Source organism: Coenobita brevimanus, chromosome 8 (assembly GCF_032717465.1).
Source record: "Coenobita brevimanus isolate Jiangsu-jjx chromosome 8, ASM3271746v2, whole genome shotgun sequence".
Taxonomy (NCBI): Eukaryota; Metazoa; Arthropoda; class Malacostraca; order Decapoda; family Coenobitidae; genus Coenobita; species Coenobita brevimanus.
In genome coordinates, this window is record NC_136961.1 from 33,238,283 (window position 1) to 33,264,924 (window position 26,642).

At 41.1% G+C, this 26,642-nt stretch overlaps 1 protein-coding gene across 1 annotated transcript in view; it reads right to left on the reverse strand.

Annotated features, from left to right (window-relative positions):
- The window catches only part of LOC145407405 (glutamate receptor ionotropic, delta-1-like), a 207,470-nt gene that overhangs the window by 114,926 nt on the left and 65,902 nt on the right, over positions 1 to 26,642 (reverse strand). Inside the window, exons 3-6 of the mRNA XM_080278339.1 lie at positions 19,559 to 19,717; positions 15,868 to 15,958; positions 4,380 to 4,680; positions 3,746 to 3,963 (exon numbers count right to left, since the gene is read on the reverse strand). Of these exons, the coding sequence (XP_080134465.1) occupies positions 3,746 to 3,963; positions 4,380 to 4,680; positions 15,868 to 15,958; positions 19,559 to 19,717 (769 nt within the window). The remainder of the gene's footprint in view (positions 1 to 3,745; positions 3,964 to 4,379; positions 4,681 to 15,867; positions 15,959 to 19,558; positions 19,718 to 26,642) is intronic.

Here is a 26,642-nt window from a genome sequence, read left to right on the forward strand (position 1 = left end):
TCTCTCTCTTAATATCTGAGACACTGCTAGTCACACAGTACATTTTCTGCAAGGTGGAAGCTTCATGCGATGACCATGCGCCATCGTGTTTGCTTCTTTAAAAATATTCAATTGAATAGCGACAGGAATTATACCTATACCCGGCTATCCGATCTTTTTTCTAATGTACGAACGTAATTTTTGTTTATGGAATCATTGCTTCCCTCCCCCCCCCCCATATTGTATATACAACTGATCACTATCTGATGCTTTCCATTACAGTTCCTATTAAAAGGGACTGAGTTTTCAACTGGCAGCAAGAGAGAGGCTAAGGGACAGACGCAACATGTACTGTATATCATGCCAACGAGAAACTGTGAAATTTAAACACAGCATAGAGCCTTACATGTACACAAACCTGGAAGTGGCTACCATGATAGCCATTTCAAATACTTTAACTCACACGGAAGGTTTAAGTTTTTCCCCTTATTTTCAGATATTCTCACTTCAAGACTGTTTAACGATAGGAGTTCCAGTTTTTAGTCAGCTTCCCTTACATCTCTTATTTGTCTGTGTCCAGATTTGGCACTAATTAGGGGGAAAAAGTTACTTAGTCCAAACACATAAGGCAAGAATGGCCAGTCACTAAATCATGAATGACGAATTAACTCAAGCGACCTGCCTTAACTTGCCGCGTCTTGGCAGATTTTTCACCAATGATCTCCACCAATCCAGGCACATTTTATTTACTTTTTTTTTTGGGGCTAAAACCTCCTCTTTTTATGAGAAACATCGAAAATTCAGAGAGAAAGTGCTTACCTGAGCTCAGAAATGCCTGGTACAGGTGACCCTACCCTCACCTGGTACCATGTTCTATCGAGCCCGGCTCCAGAGAAGACGTTTTCTATGGGAGGAGTAACTATTCCAAACCACTCAGAATAGGTAGATTATTAATTTGGTACGAATTTATATGTACACATGAGTATATTGGTTTTCACACAGTAATATAGGCAATATAAGCATTGTTTCACTCACCGAACACATCAACATACCGCACCTTTTTTGGCAACATTACCTACTCATCACTTCTGCACGTTTCTTCCTCTAATGCCACATAAACTTTGTCCTCCACATTGTCATCAATTGGGGAATCACTCTCGCCTTGAATTTTGTACCGTAGTGAGACATGTCTTGCCGAGACAATGGCATGCTGGGAGTAGGGGGAGGTTATGCGGGCTAAGGCATTGTCCCCAACTTGGCTTGGGTAGAGGAAGGTGTCCCGCGTATACGTACCAATAATCAGGTGCGAAATTTGAAAAATGTGCAAATAACGGACCATGCAATTGCAATGCATTTATAAGCATCAACGGGAGTCACAGTGACAAAACGTTTGGCCACATATGTACATCAACATGACGTGGTGGGTTAACATATTGTGGACAAAAGCTTTTGACTCCACCTTGTTTAGAACATTTTTAACACATGTATGTTACTTAAGACAGAGGAGAATAAACTCCTTACAAAATGGGTAAAGAAAACAGAGTCAGCTTAGCATTCTTTTCTCTTGGAAGCGGATCCTACTAGGAGGGGGATGAGATCTTGACATCATTGGACTCAAAAGATGGAAACCCCAAGCATAGTGATAAGTGACAAAGTATTGTACTGAGTTGTGCCGTGATGAATATTTAGGGATATTCCTGTAGAACATTTTGGCAGGTCGCATGATTTCGAAATTGAGTTTTTGGTGCACTAAAGATAAGGTTTCTTTTTCCGCAGTAAAATTACTAGCAAAATCGTAATCCAGGTGTGCTATATATAACGTCATCCTGAAATCAGGTTACTAAGTGTTGCGTTGGAGACTGTGAAAAGTGGGTGGAAATGTGAAGAGTGGAATCATAATCATATGAATGGAAATCACCTGCTGTGCATCTCACATCATCGAACAGTAGAAAAAAGAATTCTGGTGAGAGGATAGAACGTTGAGGAATGCCGCAACTAATAGCCTTAAGTGAAAAGTCGTTGTCTGCAACAGCAACTACAGATCGACCAAAAAACCGAAGGTAGGGGTGAAAGCACAGACAGAATGATAAAATCCAAAGGAGGGTAGTTTGGAAAATAAAGATTGGTACCAGATTAGACCGAAAGCCTTTGAGATAGTAAATGCAATGGCAAAGTTTTAACCAAAGTCCCAAAAGACAGCTGATAAACAGTACAACATCAGAATCATTCAACATGGAATGCTATGACTCTAGAGGCTTTAGGCATTGTACCAGAGGGGATGGGAAGAATCTTATTCAGAGATTTACGACAATTTAATTAAATTAAATGATCTGAGGAAGGCAAAAATTTAAAAAATAATTAAAAAAAAAAGTTCAGCCGACAGCCAGACCAGAAAAGATCCATGGGTAAATTCGTACCGATACCTCTTGAAATCCATCCCTTATTACAAACAAAGCTCGAAAAACGTAATTAAAACAAAAACCATTTACTTTTAACCCATCAAAAGCTAGGAGAAATGGAGTATGGTTCTTTGGTCGAGAGAACAATTTTTTGATGCACAAAGTGCACTTTGGTGGGTCATCACCAAGACAGCAAAAATTCTTCAATTTAACAGAAAAGAATGATTTCATCAAGACTACCCAATCAACGGCATTAAAAGACTACAGACACCGATTTATGGGAGGTTTCACAGGCTTTTCTGGAGCAATAGTACAGATTACTGATATAAGAATATGACAGGAGGAGCCCCAAGGAGAATAAGATTGATTCTTCTGTAAACAGAAGGATTAGTAGGATGAGAAAGGTGTAGTATTTCCAGATTCTTTTTAAGACAGTCAGCAATACAGGTGGGGTGCTGTAAAAGCTGCAACTAGTCATTAAGAAAAGATGTTGGCTTCTCCAATAGGTGCCTCAGCGAATGAAAAAAAAAAAAAAAGCCAAAGCTGGTAGTGAATATTTGGATCTGAAACTGTAATTTCAGAAAAGTGTGAAGTGGAAAGAAGGAGTTCCACTTTATAAGTAAAACACTCAAAGAATTATGTGTAGTTAGTAACAATCGAGAATAAGATAACAACATCGCTATAGTTAGTGACAGAGTGAGAGAAGGGCCAAAGCCACATTGTCGAGAATTCAAAAGACAAGTTCGCGAACACGAGAGAAGGTAAGGTTGTTGCGTACATGCAAGTACATGCAACTGTCACGTTGGCTTTAAAAAGGGTATCAAAATTAGGGAAGATTCAGTGGCTTGCTATCAGAAGCCTATGGCATTTGAGGCGTCGTAAGGAAAAGAAGATGAGGTATAGGGGAAGAGAGGTGGTGTTCAACAGAGAGGAACTTGGAGGAAAAGGTGCGAATGTTGCACAAATGAACAGTTTGACTGCCAGAGAAGGTCAAGGACATCTCATTTGGCTGTCACCTGGAAAGTGCTTGATGTTTGGTATGTATGTCCCTCATCCCCTTCGCTAGGGGTACTAGGCTAGATACTGTTGTGCCGCCACTCAATATTATTTTAAATAGTGCGATGTCTAATAGCCATGTAGGTTGCAGTGGACACTTAAAGAAAGATTATATTTAGATATTTATTTAAATTTATATATTCACGTAGACCGAAGAAATTCGAATAAAGACGAAAAAATACATGGAATGGTGCGAAACGATCTTGAAGGTTATTGCTAGATACTGTATATGTGCTGATTTTTGTGGCATTAATGTTAACTACTATGAATAAGGGCATTTTCCTGAGAAAGGCTTTAATCATAACACTTACTCGTAAATACTGGGTATTCACATTATACTCCATAATAATTATCCCAACGCCAGAGTCAAGTACATCTCTGAGGTCTTCATAAGGATTTATGATGTGTCTGACTGCCAGGAGAGACATAAGGTTGCCAGTGTAGCTCTGTGTCAGAACCAATATCATCAGCATCCACACCCCCAGCACCACTCGCTCCCACCACCACCAGCCAGTAGTTGTTCGGATGTCTGTTTGGACAAAAAACGTTATCATGTATGTGCAAAGATGAGATCAGTCGTGTATATATATATCATACTACTGTGCATAATATATATAGAGTTCTACCTGAACTTATCAATGATAATCTAGAACAAAAACTATCCCTTGATTAGCTGAGTAACCCCGTTGTGCAAAATCATTATTGGCCTTATATGTACAATAAGAGAAGTATCTTCCACATTTAAAGAAAGAAATGAAAAAGGCCAAGAATTAGGGATGGCCATTACTTCAATTAAGCGTTTGGTTATGCTTTGCTAGTATTAAATAATATTCGGAAAAAATAGGCTAAAACTGAATTCCTTGACTACACATTTAACGAGGGATGTTATGCCCAACAAACTCTTAATTCACAGAATTTTCTCTCCAATGTTACCATCAAACTTACCTTCCTGGAAAAGGACCCGAACACAGTTAAAAATATTCATGTCCCGCCTGACTGTGTGTTGAGTGCTGTCGGGAAGGCAGGATGGCAGGAGCAGCATGATAGTGATCACTGCCAGTAGCGCCATCATCAGGACAGCCCACACCAGTGGTGACAGAGGCAGCAGGAAGCCCCAAGGGTCAACCTCAGGACGACCATGGGCAGCAAAAATCTTGTATTCAATATGCGACAAATATCGTGAGAAATCCATCCACTTATATCTTGTCCAGCCATATGCAAATGGACCCAGGGCCAAGTCTACTTCCTGAAATAGGAAATATGCTTCCTTGAGACTATTTTATCCTGGTTATATTATTTACTGCTAAGTGTGTGCAACTACTCAAAATAATGAATATTACACAGCTTTTCAGTTTGGTAATAAATTCACTACTAAGCCACTGGAGGTAATATTCCTAGCATACATTGTTGTAATATGACCCAGGGAAATTCTTGCACTATCCCTTCTTTCCTGGGTTCTCATGATCGTCTGCCTAACCTCATACTCCCGTCTACAGATGAGTTGAGATGGGGTCCAGAAATTCAGGAGGGGAAAGCACGATTAAGATAACTATCAACACCATGTCTAGTGAAATGAGCCAGACACTTATTCACTCATCATTCAAGTCCCCCAAATCTTAGATCGGTCGCCCAACTTTAACATCTATATTTTTTCTTTTTGTGAGTGCATCCCCACTTACTGTATGTAGTGCTACATACTGGCAACTATATAGTGAGGTACAAATACCCTAGAAAGCCAGCTGCTGCAACAGGTGGTAACAGTAAAACCAATGGGATTCCTGGTGGTCAAGAGGGTTAAGGTACTCTAACCAGTTGCGGTTCTCAGTGGTTTAAATCTGAGGGTTGATTGGGGTTTATTGTTTACGTAATGCTTTAAATGAAACAAAATGACATATCCTCTACCTGGTCTAGTCCTTGCAGGATAATAAAGTACTGAGTGATTGACAGATAGATGGAGTCATTCCATCATTTTCTAAGTAAATATTGGGAGCGATGTACATGTTGAAGTGGCTTTTTTTTTACATGTATAAACATAGCAAAAAACCTGATTTTGAGGGGCAGAATATATTTAATTGTTCCTTACAATACAGTTATTACTTGTAGATCAGGTTGACAGAAGTTTGAACACCCCATGAGTTACTGATTGTTGTGTTGTGGTAAAAAATGAAAAAAAAAAAAAAAAAAATAGGGGCATCCATATTGGCAGGGGCATAATTTAATCAATCTCCAACCCCCTGTGAGCAATTACTTTGAGCCAAGCTCTTGTGTGGATAGGTTTTGTGCTGTGCTGGACTTTTAAATCAAGACTTATAAGCTGCTGCATAGCAGCAGTTGTAGATATAATGATTTGTACCTGCCCAATGCACTGAAGTGGCCATTGTGTGATATGTGTTTTAAAATGCACAGTGAAAGAAACTGTTTCCAGTCACAATCATCAGTTGCAACCCTTAAACCCGTCTCCTTTGGGTCAAGATGGAGGAATAAAGGTTTCAGTATTGATATAAATATCAGTGAAAAGAAGTATATATAAATATTCATACATAACATTGGCATAATGTGTAATAAAGTAAAAACACTTTTTGCCATGATAAACTTTGCGCTGCTTTCTATTTGAAGAGCCACAAATCGGAAGTAATGTACTCGGATGTCTGTTTTTTCCCGTCTCTATTCATTGTAGTCGAAAGCCACATTTTCTCTTTAAGCTTCTACACTAATACAAATCCATATAGCCAAACCCTTGTTTGCATGCTAAATTCTAGAACAGTGGTTCCCAAGCTTTTTCTGGTCGTTACCCACTTTTCATACATGATCCTCGTCCATGGCCCCCCTTCCCCAACCATAACCCATGACTACACTACAGTCCTACACTCATCATGTCCATATAAAAATCACTCTAGCAAATCCTGTAATTTTATTGATTCCATTTGTTATTTCTCTTTTGTCAAGTATTAATAAAGAAATGTGTATTTTGTCTTAGCTGAATCTTATATAATTATTGAAGTGGTACAAAAGGAATAATAAAATGCACATTAAAAAAATCCATACTTAGAGTAATTAAAAACTGCATTATTGCGAAAAGCTGATTCAGCAATAAAAAAAAATTCACTGGCAGCAAGGCATTGCACAAACCTGTACTGAACCTGTGTAAGTTCTCTCCACTGACTACCTACTCGCTAAACTCCTTCGGTTCAGGTTATGGCCCCCTACATTCTGATATATGTCCCCCAAGGGGGCCATGGCCCCCAGTTTGGGAACCACTGTTCTAGAACATACATGCACTGAGAAAACCGACAAACAGACAAACATAGAGTCTACAAAGAGTGTGCGTGCAGAAGCAAAGCTTTTTTCTTTTTTCTTTTTCTGCTCTGCTTTATTGTATCTCGGTACAATATCAGTCTGACTTCATTCAGTACAGGCTACCAAAGTTTATCTTGTTCAGAATCATTGCAGTAAAAGACATTAGTATTCAACAAGAAGGGGTACTCAGAACCACACCCAGCAACTGGTTTAAAGGTCAGATATTTTGCTTTTCCCTTTAATCTCGACCTTTAACAGATTTCTCACAAAAGAAAAATTTGGTGCATTTATACCTAACCCTTAACCCTCCCAACCACTTTATTTCAAATCATATCAAATCTGAGTTTACTCTGCTTAGTGATTTTGACCTTTGACCATTCCCTTTCACCTTGAGCTCTGAATTATTATTCTCAAAATCGAGTTTCCTAAGCTTTGTTTCGATCTCTATCCTTCCTCAAAATTTATTATACATGAGACAAGAACATCTAAGTTGACCTTGTCATGTGACATGGAACTTTTATCTGTTCTTCTAAAAACAAGAGTTCAACCTCTTGGGTGATCCTAACATAGACCACCAGTTCTTATCCAAATCAGATCACAATGGTTTAAGTTATGTTACTCACATACAGACACACAGGTCGAATGTTTAGCTTTCCCTGTGACCTTTGACTAATGGTCTCACAATTGAATCCCTTTGTTCTTACCTGATCCTTAACCCTCTCAGGCACCATAAGTTTGCAATAAGTTATGATTCCCCGCACAGAACCAAAACCCCGCTCAGGCTGCCTCCACTCGCGCAGAAAGGAAAAAAATTATATGGCCAAATTTACCGTTGGAAAAGGCTTATATTGTTATCAATCGCATCCCATCATCTTCGCTGATGTTTATACTATCAGATAAACCAAAAAATAAAGTAAAATAAAACAGGTGAATAAATGTACAGAAATGATGCGAGATTATATCTTATTCAGGTGAAAACTAGCTTCTCATAACTTCCCAACATCACCGTTAAATTTTTTTCCCGTCACACACAGTTGCAAGGACATGTCTGTATGCAGAATTTCACGATCTTTCAAATGAGTCTGGTTTCGAGTTGAAACGTCCAATAGTTTTCGAGTAAATTGAAAAAACAAAAACTATGAATATCGCCTAAAAACGTCTGACTTATTATTTCGTATCTTATTAGTGACACTGAAACAAATATATATGCTAATTCTATCTACTTTTATAGCCCAAAGGTTAAGGAAGCCCATGATATAATTAACAGTGTTATAACCCTTATTGTTACTGAGAAAATGAATTTTGAAAAGTTACGATGGGTTGCACGCGTTGACAGCTGTATGCTCCAGCCTGTAGGCTGAGTATGTTCGTTTTTCGGAACCTTTCCCCAGATAATTATTTCCACACATGGGTTACTTTGCTTTACAAAAGTATGCATAAGAAATCATCAGCTTGATCATGCTTTCTTCAGATTTCTGATGAGACTATACAAGTAAAATGATTGAGAGAATAGCAATGAAGTGCACCATATTTTCCCTATGAGAAAAATATAGTAATCACACAATTTATACTTTTACAATACAATAGTATAAAAACTAAACAAATAAGCTGGTTACTTACGTCCTAGCAGTGTTATAGTGTTTCTTGAGAGGAGATGGAGTTGCAGAGAGGAGGACAGGTACGATCACAGTCTGTAAGTGTGTGTGTGTGTGTGTGTGTGTGTGTGTGTGTGTGTGTGTGTGTGATGTGATTTACTGCTGTATACTCTCATCAGTATGGTACTGATGAAAGCATAGTCCTGTGCAGAGCGGCACATCGCGAACAGGACTTAGTGTATGTAGTTGGTGTCCCTCCTCCTCTTGTACAAATAGCACAGCAAACAACGCAGCCTTTTCCTGTCGGGGATTCTCTCCAGGGTGTGGTGCAGAGTTGAGTTCAAGCATGTCCTATCATCGACACATCAACGGAGCTTGGACGGCGGTGCTTCTCCATCTCCTCACCTCCATACTCTTGCTGGAGGTGCAGTGGCAGGAGCTGGCCGAGTAACAACTAACGGGCCAGCTACTGTGGAGGGTGGAGTGGTCGTGGCAGTAACTGGCTGAGCAACTCCTGACAGGCCAGCTACTGCAGGAGGTGGAGCGATGTTTGCAGGAGGTGGAGCGATTGTTGCAGGTAGAGCAGAGGCTGCAGTTGATGGAGTGGTTGCTGCAGATACAGATGGTCATCGTCGCGAGGGAAGGTCATGGGCATGGTGAAGGGCATGACCAAATGCCAGCCACTTCTTCCCCAAGAATGCCAGAAGTTTGTAGCATATGTGCCCGTGGAATTCTAGGAGAGTCATAGGCCTGTTGGTGTTCTTCTTGTAAAGGGTGTAAGCATTGAATAGGGCCATGTGGATTAAATAAAAGGTCAGATTCTTGGTCCACTTGACTGTCTTCCTTTGGGCAGGGTAGTATTGGATCATCTGATCGAAATGATCCCCCCTGCCCATGTGCCGATTGTAGTCCTCCACCATGACGGGCTTGTTCATGGTTTTAACAATGAGGTGGAATCTTCTGTCTGGACCCTTTACCCTCCCATGCACCTACTTAGGGAAGGTGGTGTTGCTGTAAAAGGTGTGACACCATACTTACGATACGTTTGTCCTTCCACAAAAACACCATTACACTGCCCTTATGCCTAGCTTCCAGTCCATCAGGAAAATGTCTAGCACTGCTTATGTCCTGCAGCTCCCTCGGTGCTCCTCTTGCAAGTCATACTGTGCCACACACATACACTCCCTCTGTGAAGAGACGTTCACACAGTGATCCCAAGTTGTAATAATTGTTCATATACAACTTGTATCCTTTGCCTTTCAAAGGTTCAATGAGGCCCCACACTGTTTTCATGAGATTTCTTCTCCCCCACATATACCTTGAAATTCCATATGTAACCTCTCCTTGCCTTAGCCAAGATGTAGAGTTTGATGGCATAGTTTTGGGGTTCATAGGGTTATATACACAAAAGGAGGGCCGCCCCTTCCTACCCAGAGATCCCTCATCCAGGCTAAGATGTTTGGTCGGGAGATACTGCATCATTGTGTGAATCCTTATCACCGTGTCTTGATTGCTGTTGGGTATGGAGAGACTATTGAAAGCATGAAAATGCATCAGGATGGCCATGAAGCACTTTCCACTCATAGTCCGCCGAAATATGGGGTAATCGTGAACCTCTGTGGACCGCCAATAGTGTCTTATGGTAGGCAGTTCACAAACCCCCATAAGAAAGTATAACCCAAGGAACCGGGCCATTTCCTCTTCATTGCAGAGGGACCAAACATCCAGGGCAGTCCCCAGGAACCTGGCATAGTTGTTGGTTTCGACCATCAGGTAGAGCAACAAATCCCTGGTAAATGAAAGTTGGAAATATTAGAGTGGTGTTGTTGGTTTCTGCCACTCTCAAAACTGGGGTTTCAGTGAAAGGGCCAGCATTGGGTGTGAATGACCTAGAACTCCAGGTTTCCTCCTGACGGTCTTCACCTTGGGAAATGCTTGGCTATGTACGTGTGTGGTGCACACGACCCCGAGCCAGACGACTACCTCTCGGCCGCCCATCACTACCACACCTAGGCCCACGCTGCCCTTGTCTTTGTGGTGGGGAGGGATATGGTGATGATGAATGTGTTGATTATAGCTGAGTGGATGAAGGTTCAGGTGATAGTGGTGATGGAGATGTTTGTGGTGTTGGTTTTGATGAAGATGCTTGTAGTGATGGTTGTGGTGAAGATGATTATGGAGGAGATGGTTGTGGTGGTGCTGCTGCTGCTGATGATGCTGGCTTATAGTCAGGGGGAATGAAGTCTGAAGGGGACAATGCCCTTGCTGATTTTGCAGGGGAAGATGATATGGAAATATCTTGGATGGGCAGGTTGGACTGTTATGAGAGGGAAGGGTGATCGTGGGGGAAAGAGGTCAGTGTTTGCAGTGGGGGGGGGGGTGGAAGAGAAGTGGCGATAATACGGCTCAGTCTCCGTGGTCATGGTGGTTCCAGTGGTGGCAGGCGTGACAGCAGTGGTGGCAGGGGTTATACCAGTGGTGGTAGGAGTGGTGGCAGTGACAACAGTGGTGTCAGTTGTCATAGGAGTGATGACAGTGGTGACAGGAGTAGTGGAAGTGGTGACAGCAGTAGTTACACCAATGGTGGCAGTGGTGAAAGGACTGGTGGTAGTCTATCTGTCTATTGCCAGACGCCTTAATCCCATACGGGGTTCCCACAAACAAATCGCCTTCACATCGTCCTGTCCACCGCCATTCCGTTTCCCTGCTCCCAACTCACACCCCCATCTCTCATATAACTCTCCACTCCATCCCTCCATCTCTTCCTCGGCCTCCCTCTCCCTCTCTCCCCCTCCACCCCACTCACATACACTCTCCTCGTCAGTCTCTCACTCTCCCATCCTCTCCATATGGCCAAATCACCTTTGTGTTTCTCCTAACGCTTCCTATCACATCCACATCCACACCACAGTGCTCCTTTACATCCTCATTTGTCAGTCTGTCTCTCCATGTGACTCCACAGGCTCCTCTTAGATAACTCATTTCCACTGCTCTCACTCTTGACTTGTGTCCTTCCAACAACATCCAAGCTTCACTTCCATACGTTAGACTTGGTATCACAATACTGTCATGTAGTAACTTTATCACCTCCATGCTTACTTCCCTGTTTCTTATCACTGCATGCAAGGAACCAGCAACTATCTTCCTTGTTGTAACCTTTCAAGCATTTCACCCTCCAAACTTCCATCCTTACTAATTGCTCTACCCAAGTACTTAAACGTACTCACGTTTTCCATTTCCTCATCATCCAACCTCACTGTACATTCACTGACTTCACATTTCTCGAAGACCATAACTTTACTCTTCTCTACATTCACCTTTAGATTCCATTTCTTACAAACTCTCCCAAACTCATCCACCAAGCCCTGCAACTCCCCTTCATCTTCACTTAACAACACCGTATCATCTGCAAACAGCAGTACAGGGAGTTTCCAAACACTGCCCTCTCTCATTAGGGCCACTCCAATATCCACTACCCTACCTTGTAACTCTTTTATAACCCCATCCATGTACAGATTGAACAACCATGGAGACAAGACACATCCTTATTTCAACCCAACCTTCAAATAGAAAAAATCACTCAGTTCACTATCCAAATGCACTGCAGCCTTAGCACCCTCATACATACTCTTCACAGCATTCAACAACTTCCCATTTCCTTCTTATATCTTAATACTTTCCACAATCCTTGTCTATCCATCCTGCCATATGCTTTCTCCAAATCCATGAAGGCCGCATACAACTTCTTTCCCATCTCTAGAAACTTTTCCACCAAAGATCTAAGAATGAATATCTGATCCACACAACCTCTTCCCTTCCTAAAGCCTCCCTGTTCTTCTCCAACTAATTCCTCTGTTATTTCCCTAAGTCTGTCAGCATCACACCATATACTTTTTCTATTACACTAAGAAGACAAATGCCCCTGTGATTACCACACACTTCTTTTTCCACTTTTTCTTTGTACAGGGGAATAATTATACCTGACTTCCAATCCTTCAGGACTCTACCTTCTTCCCAGGCCAATCTGCACATCTTCCACATCCATTCTACTACTATCTCTCCCCTATGCTTCAGCATTTCACCACACACTCCATCAATTCCTGGGGCTTTCCCCATTTTCACTTTCTTCATTGCTTCCACAACCTCCATCCTACTGATTTTTTCCTGTCTTCTCACCTCCCTCCTTCTCCCAGCCATTCCCCAGCCACATATACTCGAATTACTTTCATTCTCTGTGTTTAACAAATCCTTAAAGTATTCTCTCCATCTGCTCACTTTTTCTCCCTTCTCCACTAGTAATCAACCATTTTTATCTTTCACTTCCTTTCTAACTTCACTGCCACCCTGTCTAACTCTCTTTACCTCTTTCGAGAACATTTTCTTACAATCCCTTCACTTTACACTCAAATTCCTTCCAAACTCCTCATCCACTTTCTTCTTACTCTCTCTAACTAATCTTTTCACCTCTCTCTTCCTTTTCTCTCAACTTCTTCTATGCCCCTATTTCTCATCAATTCATTATATGCTTTCTTCCTTTGTGCCACAGCCTGTCCCACATCTTCATTCCACCATGCTGTTCCTTGCACCCCCATTCGTCTTCTCTTCACCCCATATACTGCCTCACATGTTGCACAGATTTCTTCTGTGAATATCTTTCACACACCTTCCACGTCCCCCGTCCGCTCCAATTCATATTTACCCAGTCATTCCTCCACTTCTCTTATATTCTGCCTTTTTCTCATCCTCTTGTAACCCTTCCACTCTCCGTGCATCTACTCCTGCCTCCCATCCTACCCTTCTTCTACTTCTCCATTTTATTTGTACCTTGATTCTGACCACCACAGAAAGTCCACTCCCCCAGCCTCCATAATGCTCTTGCATCCATTACACATCTTTGCATTCTTTCATCCACACACACATAATCAATCATTCCCTTTCTTTCATTCAGTTTATCACCCACCCTTCTCATCACTTGCCATATATACCTGTGGATCATTTTGTGCCTAAAAAGGGTATTGGCTATCACCAACTCCCTCCCAGCACAAATGTCCACTAAAGCACTGCCATTCTCATCTATCTCAGCAAGCACACCCCACTCATCAACTACTCCATCCACCTTCACGTTCCCTACTTTACCATTCATATCACCAATCAAAAACACTCTCTCATTCCTTTCAAAGTTTTCCATGCACACTTCCACATTTGTCCAGAACTCTCCTCTCACTCTGCTTGCATGATCTTGTGTTGGTGCATACACGCACACAATCACCATCATTGGAAGTTCAACTTTCAATCTTACTGTCTGTAGTGCTAATCGCCATAGCCTTTTCCGTGGCTTTGCATTTATCTCTTCCCTTGGAGCCGGATTTAGCTCTCTCTTTCCTCTTTCTCACTCTCTCCTCCTCACCAGATTCACTATCAGAATCACTTTCACTTACTTCTTCACTCTCACTCCCACTAAACAAGTATTTCATGTACTCCTCAGATAAGCCCTTGTGAGACATCGTAAAATAGGAGGGGAATGGTAAAAATTGGTTATGTTTTTTAAAATCGCCTTTTTCTGAAAGTTTATAAGAAGCACTTGTATACCTTCTTCACAAGCACACTGCACTATATATAACATGCTCACTATAATACATGTAAGGTATGAACAGTGCAGTAATAGAAAATGTGGAATAAGATGGCCGTCTGCAGGCTCACACACCCTACTAGACTGACTGCCGAGAGGACACTGAGCTAAAAATAAGCCGCTTGCCCCTTCGATAAGCTGGCGAGTGTTGCCATATATTCCCTTAGACCTGGCCACCCTCACCTTTGACTCACCAAAATTTGACGCAAGTCCATCCACAGGAAAAGTTTCTGCAATCATTTATAGGGAAGTTGCGTTGTGTTTCGTCATCAGTTACCCTTCAGATTGGAAGGATTATGACTCGCATTGCATCATCATGCGTGAAATGGTTTGTTCCACAAAGTTTTTTCAAATCAAATCAAAACTATTTGAGTAAACTATGCCCTCTGACCTTGGTCTTTAACTTTTCCCTGTAATCTTTACCCATGACATGGTTTGGTCAAAATTTGATAATCTCTGTTGTATTTAACCTTGCACTATGATATTGACTCTTTACCTACTGTTCCAAAAATCAATAGGTTGATTTTATGACTAACCGGCAACCATTTCTAATTTAGTCAGATTCCGATCAAAATTGTTCACATACATACATACAGGTAACATTAACAGCCTTGTGATCTTAACCTTTGATCAGTTGATCTAGAAACTGGATCACTTTATTATTCCCTGACCATCAACCCTTCTCCCTAGGTTTTTATTGGATAAAAACTGTTTTTGTTGATTTTCCAAGGTCAACATTTGACTTAGCACTGTGATCTTGCCCTTTGACCTTTTGTTCTTGAGAGCAACACAGTAAGTTTACTCAAATAGTTAACCCGCGGCGTCCTGTTGACGTGAATTAATGTCCACACGTTTTGTCACTGCCAATCCCGTTGACATTCATAATCGCGAATCAATTGCAAGGTCCCTAGTTTGCACAATTTTCAATTTTCGCGAGTGATTTTTGGTAAGTATACATGGGACACCTTCCTCTACAAGATGCCAGGCAGGGACAATGCCTTACCCAGCATGACCTCCCCCCTCCAGCACCCCCCCCCAGCATGCCATTGTCTCAGCAATTCACCTGTTACCAGTGACCTGGCCAGTAAAGCCATGTCATGCCACAGTACGAAATTCAGGGCCAGAGTGATTCCCCAATCGATGACAATATGGAGGACAAACTTTACATAGCATTAGAGGAAGAAACAGTCAGAAATGATGATCAGGTAATGCTGCCAAAAAAGGTCAGGTATGTTGATGTGTTTCATGAGTGAAACAATGCTTATATTGCCGATATTACTGTGTGAAAACCAATATTCTCTCGTACTACATAATTATAAATTCGTACCAAATAAAGAAATACCGTTTATGAGTGGTGTGGAATGGTTACACTCCCATAGAACTCGTTTTCTTTGGAGTCAGCCTGATAGAAAACACAGTAAGATGAGGAGGTTCTGCTACCTATTTCGAGTATTGTAAACCTCAGGTGAGCGATTTCTCTATGATTTTTCGGTGTTTCTCACCAAAAGCGGAGGTTTGAGCCAAAAAAAAAAAAAAAAAATCCAAAAATGGTCGGGATTGGGGGGAGTCAGTGGTGGAAAAGTGGTCGGGATGGGGCGGGTTAATCAACTCATCCCCCATTTGTTAAACAGAATATAAACTTTGTGTTATTTTAACACACACACACACACACACACACACACACAGCTTTAATGTACCATTTGCCCTTGGGAAACATGCTCAAGCATTAATAGAAATACCACATACCACACCACAACTGCTTTACCATACAACACCATCACCATACAAATACCTCACACCAGTACAACATCACCACAATACCACTACACCACCAAAATGAAGAAAGGTGGACAGTTGTAAAAAAAAAAAAGAAAAAGAATATGAGAAGAACTGCAGAAAGTTTATGGCATACCTCCCTCATCAGGAGACCCAACATGCCAGTCCATGACCCATTGTTCAGCCTGGCGCCCCATGCTCTGTCAGCGGCTCTCACATAGGAGTACCTGGCGCAAAACAACACACTAGAGGGAAACTGGACATTTCAGCTGCAGACGAGGCTGTAAAGACTCTAAATACTAAGTAGCATCTTCACACTTTGGTTCACATAATCGTTAACCCCTTACCCGCGGGGCGTCACTTTCATGACGCTTGGGAGCAAGGGATCATACCGGGGGGTGTCACTTTTGCGATTCTGTGTTATTTTGAATTCGCCCGGGCTTTCAAGTGGTGGCTTGTATCATCTATAAGTACTGCCAATGTCCAACACTAGTCAGCACTCCTAATCTCATCTGTACTCCCATCCATTGTTGACAATTTAGCCATTTCACCCCATTTTTGACTCCCCTCTCTACCTCCCCTCCATTAACCTCTCCTCTCGCCTGCCAGGCCGTACTACGCTAAGTAAATCTTCCCTGGAATTTTCCACTGATTTCATCCATTGAAATAAGCCCTATGCCCTATACTTATACCAAATAATATATACCAAAAAGAAATAAGGTAAGTGAGAGTGCCATACACCTGGAATTGGCTAATTATCACCTGACAACACCTCACGTGCACGCATTCACTAATTTTCGTTGTTTATTTCCCCTTGAAATATGCCGTATAATCTATTCTCGTAATAAAAATTTATATAAGAAAGGAAGGGAGAAGCCTAAGTGATATTTACATTCACCTGGAACTACCTAATTAATGCAGGCCACCACACTGTATTCTACGCTAAGTAAATCTTCCCTGGAATTTTCCAGTGATTTCATCTATTGAAATAAGCCCTATGCCCTATTCTTATTCCAAATAATATATACCAAAAAGAAATAAGGTAAGTGATAGTGCCATACACCTGGAATTGGCTAATTATACCTGACAACACCTCACGTGCACTCGTTCGCTAATTTTCGCTGTTTATTTCCCCTTGAAGTATGCCGTATAATCTATTCTCGTAATAAAAATATATATCAGGAGGGAAGGGAGAAGCCTAAGTGATAGTTACATTCACCTGGAACTACCTAATTTATAATGTATTGTCTAGATTTCCTGCTAGTCATTTCATAGCTATATATTAGCAGCTCTCAAGAGGCTGACATTGGCAATAATGCATTCTCCCTAGGTGGGCCACCCCGGCCCACCATTATCAGTTTACTGTCGTCTTTCAAGGTGAAAGTACGTCGGATTCACTCCTGCTAACTTCCGCCACTTTTTAGGCCAATGCAAAGGGCCCTGTGACATCTACCCCCTACTAAACCTCCTCGTGCGGAAAGAGGTAGAGGGCTGACAATTGATAGAGAGTGACTACGATCTTTCTGGTGAGTAAAACAGTGCAAGTGGAATTGTAAATAATGTGTAAATAATGTGTAAACAGCAAGTGAAAGCAATGAATGTAAATATAAGTGAACAGTGGAAAATAGCTTTATAAGTTACTTCAAGTACAGTGCATAACACAGTGTAAATAAAATAGAAATGTAAATAATGTAAATAAAATAGAGAATGTAAATAGAAATGTAAATGAGTAGTATTATAAGAATACGAGTATATATACTAGGAGTAATGAAAGTGAAAGTTTCACTCTAGCATGTAGGAATACTATGAGTTATGAGAGTGAAGGTGAAAGTGACATTCACTTTCAATGCTAGTATAAAGGACGAGAAAGTGAATGCTACGTATTTTACTGAAAGAGAAATTGAATGCCTACAGTGACAATAAACTACTATTACTGAAGGAAACTTATGGATAAAGACTGTAGATATATATAAGTGTTATATAGTAATAGAAATATAAACTGTGAGTGTTTTTATGAACAATAAATGACAGAATACCAGCGAGGAACTAGCGCAAGTGGGAAGGTCATACGCCCTCGTAATTTTCATTGCTTTCACAGTTTTTTTTTTTTTTTTGGAGTATGGATTCCAAACTATTTGAGAATCATATAATAGTGTTTCTAGTGATAATATCAGGCTGTGGTAATCATATTACGGGTTGTCGGGAAGTGTAAAGTGGAGACTTCGTTACCCAACTTCAGAGGTCTCCACAAGTCCTATGGTACTCGACGAAGGCTCAACAAACACCCCAGGAGAAAGCTGAAGGTATGTGCCATAAACCTTTGTGATTTTAATATTCTAGGACTAATAACTGATTTTTGGCAAATATTTTTAGAGAGTCTGTCGGAACGAGAATAAGCCCGCGGGAGACGCAAGAAAAAGCAAAACAAGCCCGCAGTTAAGGGGTTAATGTTTGTAAGGATCAGTTTCTGAAACTGAGAATACACTCATCAAAATAAAATTATTGTTATTGTGACACATCGCTTACATTACGATGCTTTGGCGAGAGTAAAATCAATTTAATCGAACTGGCTGAAGATTCCAGACTCTTCATTATGATGATGTGTTTTTAAGCTTTATATTTGCGCCTTTCAGATATTATTATTTCGGCTACTATCAATTTTTGGAACCCTAGGGAAGGACAATGGAAAATGAAACCAAAGTCAAGAAGTCAGCAAAATTGCTCCCTCCATGGAAAAAAAGAAGAAGCCAAATTCAAGATCCATTTATTTCGAAATACCTGGACACATTGCATTTGTAAGACTGGAGGTCATATGCAGAAGGAAATGCAGAGAGAAAAAGACAATTCCAGAGTTGGCCTGTTCCACAAATGAAGGGTTAGGAGTATCAGTTAACTCTTGTATTAGAGATCTGGAAAAAAAAGGGATGAGAGTATGCTGCAAGGTGGGTGCTATGCCGACGCTGTAATGGAAAACAAACAGACATTACAGAAGTGCAGTTACCATTGAAACAGCGATAGAAAAGACCTAAGATGCAGCAGTGTGACAAAGAAAAAAAGGATGAGGGAAGGCAGTAAGGGGAGGAGGGTTGATAAAGCAAAAAACTCTTAACAGTAGACATCACTCCAGAGCTGAATAAAAATCGTCTGGTGGTTGCATGAATTAAATAAAATAATATATCGTCCTCACAGAGAAGCAAGAGAAGGGTTCATATCAAATTAGCAATTATGACAGTGTAAGCAAGCAACGATAACTCATGAAGATAGTGAACTGGCTAGGACATGAATACTGTAATACATAATACCTAGAGTATCACTCCATCTAATATAAACCACATCTTTACGGATAGGTCTAACCTTCCACACCGCTCCCCCCCTCCTCCCCCACACTATAAATAGTCGATTTGATATTACATGTTTTCCTACTGTAAGTGTATATCCAATTGCTTTTTTCTCCTCAGTTATGTAGAAATAATGAGAGATCCTTTGGTCAAGTAGATCTCCTCCAAGCGATGTATGCGGCAAAATAGGAAAACGGGCAAATTGGATCATAATACTAGCTTTGGAAACATCAACATGTAGATGAATTTTCAAGGTCTGATTGACAATAAATGGACATTTAGCCTAATAAATCTGGTTAGTGGTGATTATTCTTCTATTTTGTGGTTTTCTCTCTTACTACAAAATAGTTTAAATATAATTAGGTTGATGCAAATGCTGCAGCTCATACTAATGTTTGTGGTAATAATCATGATGATTGTGCTGCTGCTGATGATGTTGATGATAATCATAATTATCATCATGTTGGAAAGGAATATAGTACATCTTACGTGAAATTCATTTTTCTTGACATGAGCTGCATCATGTTATCCATGACTCCCTTCACTATGACCCTCTTGCCTCCAGCCTGCGTTGGGTCATCCACTTCCATGACAGTTTGTGTTGGGAATTGATCCGTCGTCACCACCATATGAGGACGATGTGGAAACCTTATGTGGGAAACAAAGTACTATTGTTGGTCCTCTAGTATTATGATGGTGGATTAAAAATATTTAGTAAAGTTCGGCAATATAAAAATAAATTGAGTGATATATATACTAGTACAGTGATAAGAATATGCCTGTAAAGCTCGAGACGGGAGGTGTGGCAGTGTATGATGTGGCAGAGATAAGTGTCTGTATATAAAGTATTACAGTATTTAGTATGGTAGTGTGTCTCGTGGCAGTGTGAGGTGTTTTAATGTGAAGTGTGTCTGTGTGAAGCGTGACGGTGTGTGGTATGGCAGTTTGTGCTGTGGCAATGAAAGATGTAGCGCTGTGTAGTTCGGGAAATTGATAAGTGTCCGTATGAGGTGTGACTGTGTGGGGTGACATTGTGAGGTGTGACAGTGCGAGGTATGCAAGTGTGGGGCATGAGAGTTTGCGATGTGGTAGTGTGAGGTGTGGTAGTGTGACATGTACTGTATAAAATGTGGCTGACAGATGTTGCAGTGTGGTGTGTGACAGCCTGTGTTACTTGGTGATGTAACAGTGTGACGTGTGACAGTGTTGCGTTCGTCCGTGTCAAGTGTGAGAGATGGCACGGTGTGAGGTGTGACAGCGTGATGTGCGGAACGGTGAGAAATGGAAGTGTGAGATGTGGCAGTGTTATGTGTTGTAGACTGAGGTGTGGTAGTGAGGGGTCTGACAGTGTGTCCTTGTGTGATGTGACTGCAATGTGTGGTAAGGTTAGTGCGGCACTGTTAAGATGGTAAAGTGTGGAGTGTGGCAGCATGAGTGGTGGGGTCGCTCATCCCTCTAAACAATGACTTTTTTATCACTCTGTGACAAATTTTAGAATGCAATAAAAATACAGCTACAGAGAAATACTATCATGGCAGTTGCCTCTAAAAAGAACCTGATTCGTTGCAGTTTAAATTCATCAAACAACAAGAAGCAGTGCCAAGGCACAGCATACCCGTCCCCGGCAGTCATATTAATGCTGACGTATAAACACAACAGGATATCAAGTCAAAGATGTCATAAATATTTGGAGTAAATCAGGTGAAAATTGATGATTTTATGCCCATTTGGAACTTTAGGCCCTACCCACCTGACATTTACCCCCTACCACTAACTAGGGGACGACCCCTCCCCCTGATGTGATAAGGCATGTTATAGGATGCAGATTTGAAAGATGCATCTTTGGGTTTTGGTTGCATGTCGATATGGCGAATTTGAAAGGAGTTATGGCGAAAAAACGAGTTTTTCTTCTTACATTTTTTAAGCCTACAGTACAGCCTGGGCCATGGCCCAATTAGGCGCAAAATTTAATTAGGTGATCATAAGGTCATAGCCCATCACCCCAGTAATTTGAGTCAAAATCGCACCAGTAGTTTTCGAGTAAAGTTTGTTAACAGACACACAAACAAACAAACAAACGAGTGAAAACAATACGTCCCCGAACTCCTCCGGGGCAGGGACGGGTAATAACCTAGAACTGGTGATGATTCCATACTCGTGACATCCGCAGCCAGCCATGTTATTAGCTATGAAAACCTTTTTTTTTTTTTTTTTTTTTTTTTGTGTGTGTCCGACACTGGGTATAGGCTCCACAGTCCGTTACCAAGGCCCAGTTCCTCCTACGTCCATACATCGGCACATGTCACCACTTCGGCGCTAACAGCCACCGTCAATATTGAATACATGCTAGGGCTGTCTCATACTGGACTGGAGTATTGGTATTAGCGAGGGTATTTTTACGACGTGTCGGCAAGTCTTTTGGTAGATCAGCAAATTCTGCTTTAATGATATTCAAATCCTTAAACTGTTCCCTGCCCCAGACGGGATTCGAATCTGGGTCCAATAGGACTGCAAGCCAGCTCACCACTGATTCCGCCCCCCCCCCATAGCTTCGGTTACTCCAAAATTTTCCTCTAAAATCTAATATTTGTGGTAAATTATGCGGAAAGAGGATTGAAGTAGGTTGTCAAAAATTGAGTAGCACAGTAGCCCTAATGTGCTATCGTTTGTAGAAAGTTTATGGAATTGCTTTATGATGTTGCAGTTGGTATTGTTCTGTGTTCTTCTAACTGAACTATTGGGAAAATACTTTTGTTTGGCATAGCTGTTTCTAAAATACAACAATTAAGAGTCTCGATGACTCGAGACGCTTGGTTAGAACAAATTTCAGAACACCTCTTTATTTGAACGCTGCTTTTATCGCGTCTACAACGATAAAAAATAATGCTTGTCAATCACTCTGCCACCCACTCATTCATTCGCTCATTTACTCAGTTACCGTACTGTCTTGATAGGGGTTCAGGCCCTATGTGAACAGTTTTAGGAAACCTTAATTTTGCAGGATGTTACATTTTACCGTACTTATTGTACGAGAAGCTGAAAACAGCAGCACCACTGGATATAAGTAGGATACAGGTTTACTTTTTACGAACACTTAGGTTCCTGTAACTCGCTTTGTACTGATTTTTTTTTTTTTTTTTTGGGGGGGGGGCTTTCTCAGGAACAGAATAATAATGTTGCTCTGACCATGAGAGGGATAATTAAACTCGAATTAAGACGTTCAGATTTCTGTAATCGGTATCAGCTGAATATGATCGTCTGTTTTAAACAGTGTCGAATATACTACAATGCTGTGTGTGTGTGTGTGTGTGTGTGTGTGTGTGTGTGTGTGTGTGTGTGTGTGCGCGTGTATGTGTGTGTGCATGTGTGTGTGTGTGTGTGTGTGTGTGTGTGTGTGTGTGTGTGTGTGTGTGTGTGTGTGTGTGTGTGTGTGTGTGTGTGTGTGTGTGTGTAATGCAGTCAAACCTGAAAAAGCAATTTTGATTGAACTTGGCAGGAGGATTGGAACTGGATTCTAGAATGACCAGTTTCAGTTATCTTCATATCGATTGAAATGTTCTGAAACAGTGTTTTGTCCTCGAATATTCATTCTTGCTGATGTTACATATTATGTACGCTAAAAATTTCGTCGCGGTATTTCCTTAGTGTTTCATACATCTCTGCACACACACACACACACACACACACACACACACACACACACACACACACACACACACACACACTGTGTTCAATATCATTCTACATGCTGCTACAATTTTCATTCTGTTTATCTGTTTGTACCCTCTAATTAGCCAAAACGGTGCATTACAATGCAACAATTTTTGAATCAACGTACCTTAAATGCGCTGCCTTGAAGAATGCGTAAGAAAGAAAGAGAGAAAAAAAAAAAGCTGATGCAATCAGCCTCCTGTTACCTAAAATGTCAACTGACACACGGCCATATCTTATATTACGAGGTAAACGCGGCAGAGCATTTCCATTTAGAGAGAGAGAGAGAGAGAGAGAGAGAGAGAGAGAGAGTCTGCTTGTCTGTGTGTCCTCCATGTAAATCGCGGAGATGCATACAGAACTCGTTTAACAGCTCTGACAAGTGTAACTTCGTACGGCAAATTTAAATATTTTAAACGTGAACATTACATAAGCTGAAATGGCTCCTCTGATGGCCAAGATTATAATTAATCAGAAATACTCAAGTCAACCTGGTGGAAAGATGGTAGCCATTTACTGTTGAATTTTGTACTTCTATAACCATATTATTAGCTACAGTGGGTTGGATGGGTAGATGGATTGGTGGTAATTTGACATTGAAAATCCAAATCTGCCATCAGCTTACACCTGAGGTGGCGCCATTTTGCGAGGGATGGTGGGTGGGTGGGTGGGTAGTGGGAAAATAGGTCCATGGTAGGAATTGGTCCATGAAGAACATAACCCCTGGGAAATGGGCCCAACGTTATAATGGGAACCCAAGGGTCTTCTCTCGCAAAGAGTGGCCATCCAGGGTCCCAGGTAATGCACGATCATAAGATTTTATCCAGTCATCGCCAGTTACCTCTTCTGTATAATACCAGAAACCTAGCTCACGGCTACAGTAGACTGCTCCCTAACCAGTGCCACGGCACACTGATATACTGCCAGAAGAATCCTGGTTCGCTATTGCATCATCCCCTCCCTCTCTATAAAAACAACAATAAGAACTACAAGGAAAGTATAGTTAATCATGTAATGAAAATTGAGAAATATTATTTAGTAATGGAAGGAAAGAAATTAATAACTAAAAGCTTTTTTATTATATGTCTTGTATCAATGCAGTACTTTATACATGCAAATTGCATTCCATTCATTTAAGTCATGATACATATTACTGGGTTACTTATCCCTCAACCCTTTGAGAATGACATAAAAGTACAGTAATGCACAACTCTGTACTCTAAATGATCTGTATAGCCATGCTACCTGCGGCGATAGCCAGCAGGTCAATGCGTGGCAAGTTTTCTTCTTGTTATTCTTCTGCTTCTGGTGAATTTGTTGAATGGAGGCATTTAAAGATTTAAAAAAAAATGTGGTTCAATATTAGGCAATTTTACATGGAGAATCCAAATCTGCCATCAGCTTACACCTGAGGTGGCGCCCTCTAGCAACAACTTTGGTAAAAGTGCTTAACCCGCCCCATCCCGACGTTTTCTGGGCAGTGGTACGCCCCAGTCCCGACATTTTTGGACCTTTTTTTTTTTTTAGCTCAAATATCCGCTTTTGGTGAGAAACATCGAAAATTCATAGAGAAATCGCTCACCCGAGGTTTAAAATACTCGATCTAGGTACGAGTACCTCCTTACCTGACTGGGTTTTCTAACAGGATGGCACCAAAGAAAACGAGTTCTATGGGAGGGTAACTATTTTATCCACTCATAAACAGGATTTATTTATTTATTGGTAAGAATTTATATGTAGTACAAGAGTATATTGGTTTTCAAACAGTAATATAGGCATTATAAGCATTGTTTCACTCACTAACTCACCACCATTCATGACCTTTTTTTCCCACATTACCTGATCATCATTTCAGACTGTTTCTTCCTCTAATGCTATGTAAACTTTGTCCTCCATATTGTCATCGATTGGGGAATCATTCTGGCCCTGAATGTCTTTATTGGCCAGGTCACTGGTAACAGGTGAATTGCTGAGACAATGGTGTGCAGGGGAGGGGGGAGAGATTATGCAGTGTAAGGCATTGTCCCTGCTTGGCATCTTGTAGAGGATTAGAGGAAGGTGTCCCGTGTATACGTGCCAAAAATAATTCGCGAAATCACTCGCGAAAATTGAAAATTGTGCAAATTAGGGACCTTGCAATGTTGCCGCATTAATTCACGTCTCCGGGACATGAGTGCACATCATGTGAGGACGTGAATTCACGTCTCCGGGACGCGGCGGGTTAATTTAACCCTCTCGCACACGAATAAGTTTTAGTAAGTTTTCCAGCGCATGATTTTATTCCACCCCCCCTCCCTGCCAGCCCCCCCACACGCCTCTGAAAACATGTATTCTCGCCTTATTTTAGCCAGCCAAACATCTATATATTGCCATGAAACATACATCATCTTATTTGCCGATGTTTGTTCTAGCTGATAAGCAAAAAAAAAAAAAAAGAAAGAAAGAAAAGAAAAGAAAAATACGAATAAAACTACATTGGGCCAGTGTGAATAAACATTTCGGAACATCAATCTCATTTCCCAACATTCTAGTTCGAATGGTTTCCATCATACAGAAAAATATTATTAGAAGTTTTGAAAGAGAACTTTCATCAGCTTTCTATTGAGCTTTGTCGGGATGTGATAATATTTGAAGTTTTTGAGAAAATAGCAAAAAACTAAGAGCCATTTTTTTCTTTTTTTACAAAAAAACTTATTTTTGTTCAGGGAGCTCTACTGCAAAAGTTTTTTTAGCACAGGTTACATTTTTATTTTTTAATCTTTTGTAGAATTTCATGAGCTTTCTCATGGTACCCGCTGATTTTTCATACGCTTCATAGTTTCCGAGTAAATCGCAAAAAAACTACTGGGTACCCACGGCCGCGCTGCACTTTCGTCATGCGCTCACAATAACCACTGTATTCCCGCCTACATAACGACTTTTCACCAAAGATATTACACTGTTACGTCCTGTACATACATAGAATTCGCTGAACTTTATCATGGTTCTTACAGGAAATCGCTACATCCAATACTTTTCGAGTAAATGGACGACAAATGTTGAATACTCCTCTGAGTGCTGCGTAGTTTTACCGCAAGCGAGAAAATAACACTCTCTTCCCCCCGGCTTTACCTACAAAATATACTCCCAGAGGCTTATATTTTGGTGATGTACATACGTAGAATTCACTGATCTTTATCATGGTTCTTACTGGATATTGATACGTCCAATACTTTTTGGGTAAATTGACGACAAACGTTGAATACTCCTCCAAGCGCTGCATAGTTTTACTGCAAGCAAGAAAAAAACACTCCCCACATTTACCTAAAGAATATGCTCCCAAAACCTTTTTTTTTTTTTTGTCATGTACAGATGTTTTTTTTATATGCTTCCTTAACCCTTTAACCGCGGGTGTCATTCCAGAATGACATTGACAAAACTGGACCAAACCGCGGGTGTCATTCTGGAATGATCGTGAATATTTTGAACACCGCGCATTTTTCCTGTGCGCAAAGTGTCTCACGCAAGAGTAGCTGTCGAGTTCTTTCACCCCAGCCATCCCACACCTCCCTCCTCCAACCCCGAGGGGGCCCCCCCACCCCTGCCCTGACCCGCATCAGTCAGTATCTGTCCAGCTCTGTGTGTGATAATGGCGCTCCGTCCAGACTCATCGTCGCTCGCTTCCTCCTCGAAAGTGATTAGTGCTAGTGTGCCTTCTACCTCTACACCGGTGAAGGAACTGCCGACGGCGAGGCAGAAGGGGTTGAGCACTCCAGAAATTAGAACAGAGCTGGACAAAACTGTAAGTACTACTCTTGATTGTGGCAGTGATAGTGACACACTTACAGCAAGTAGTGACGATTTGGCAGTGATTGGTGGTGAA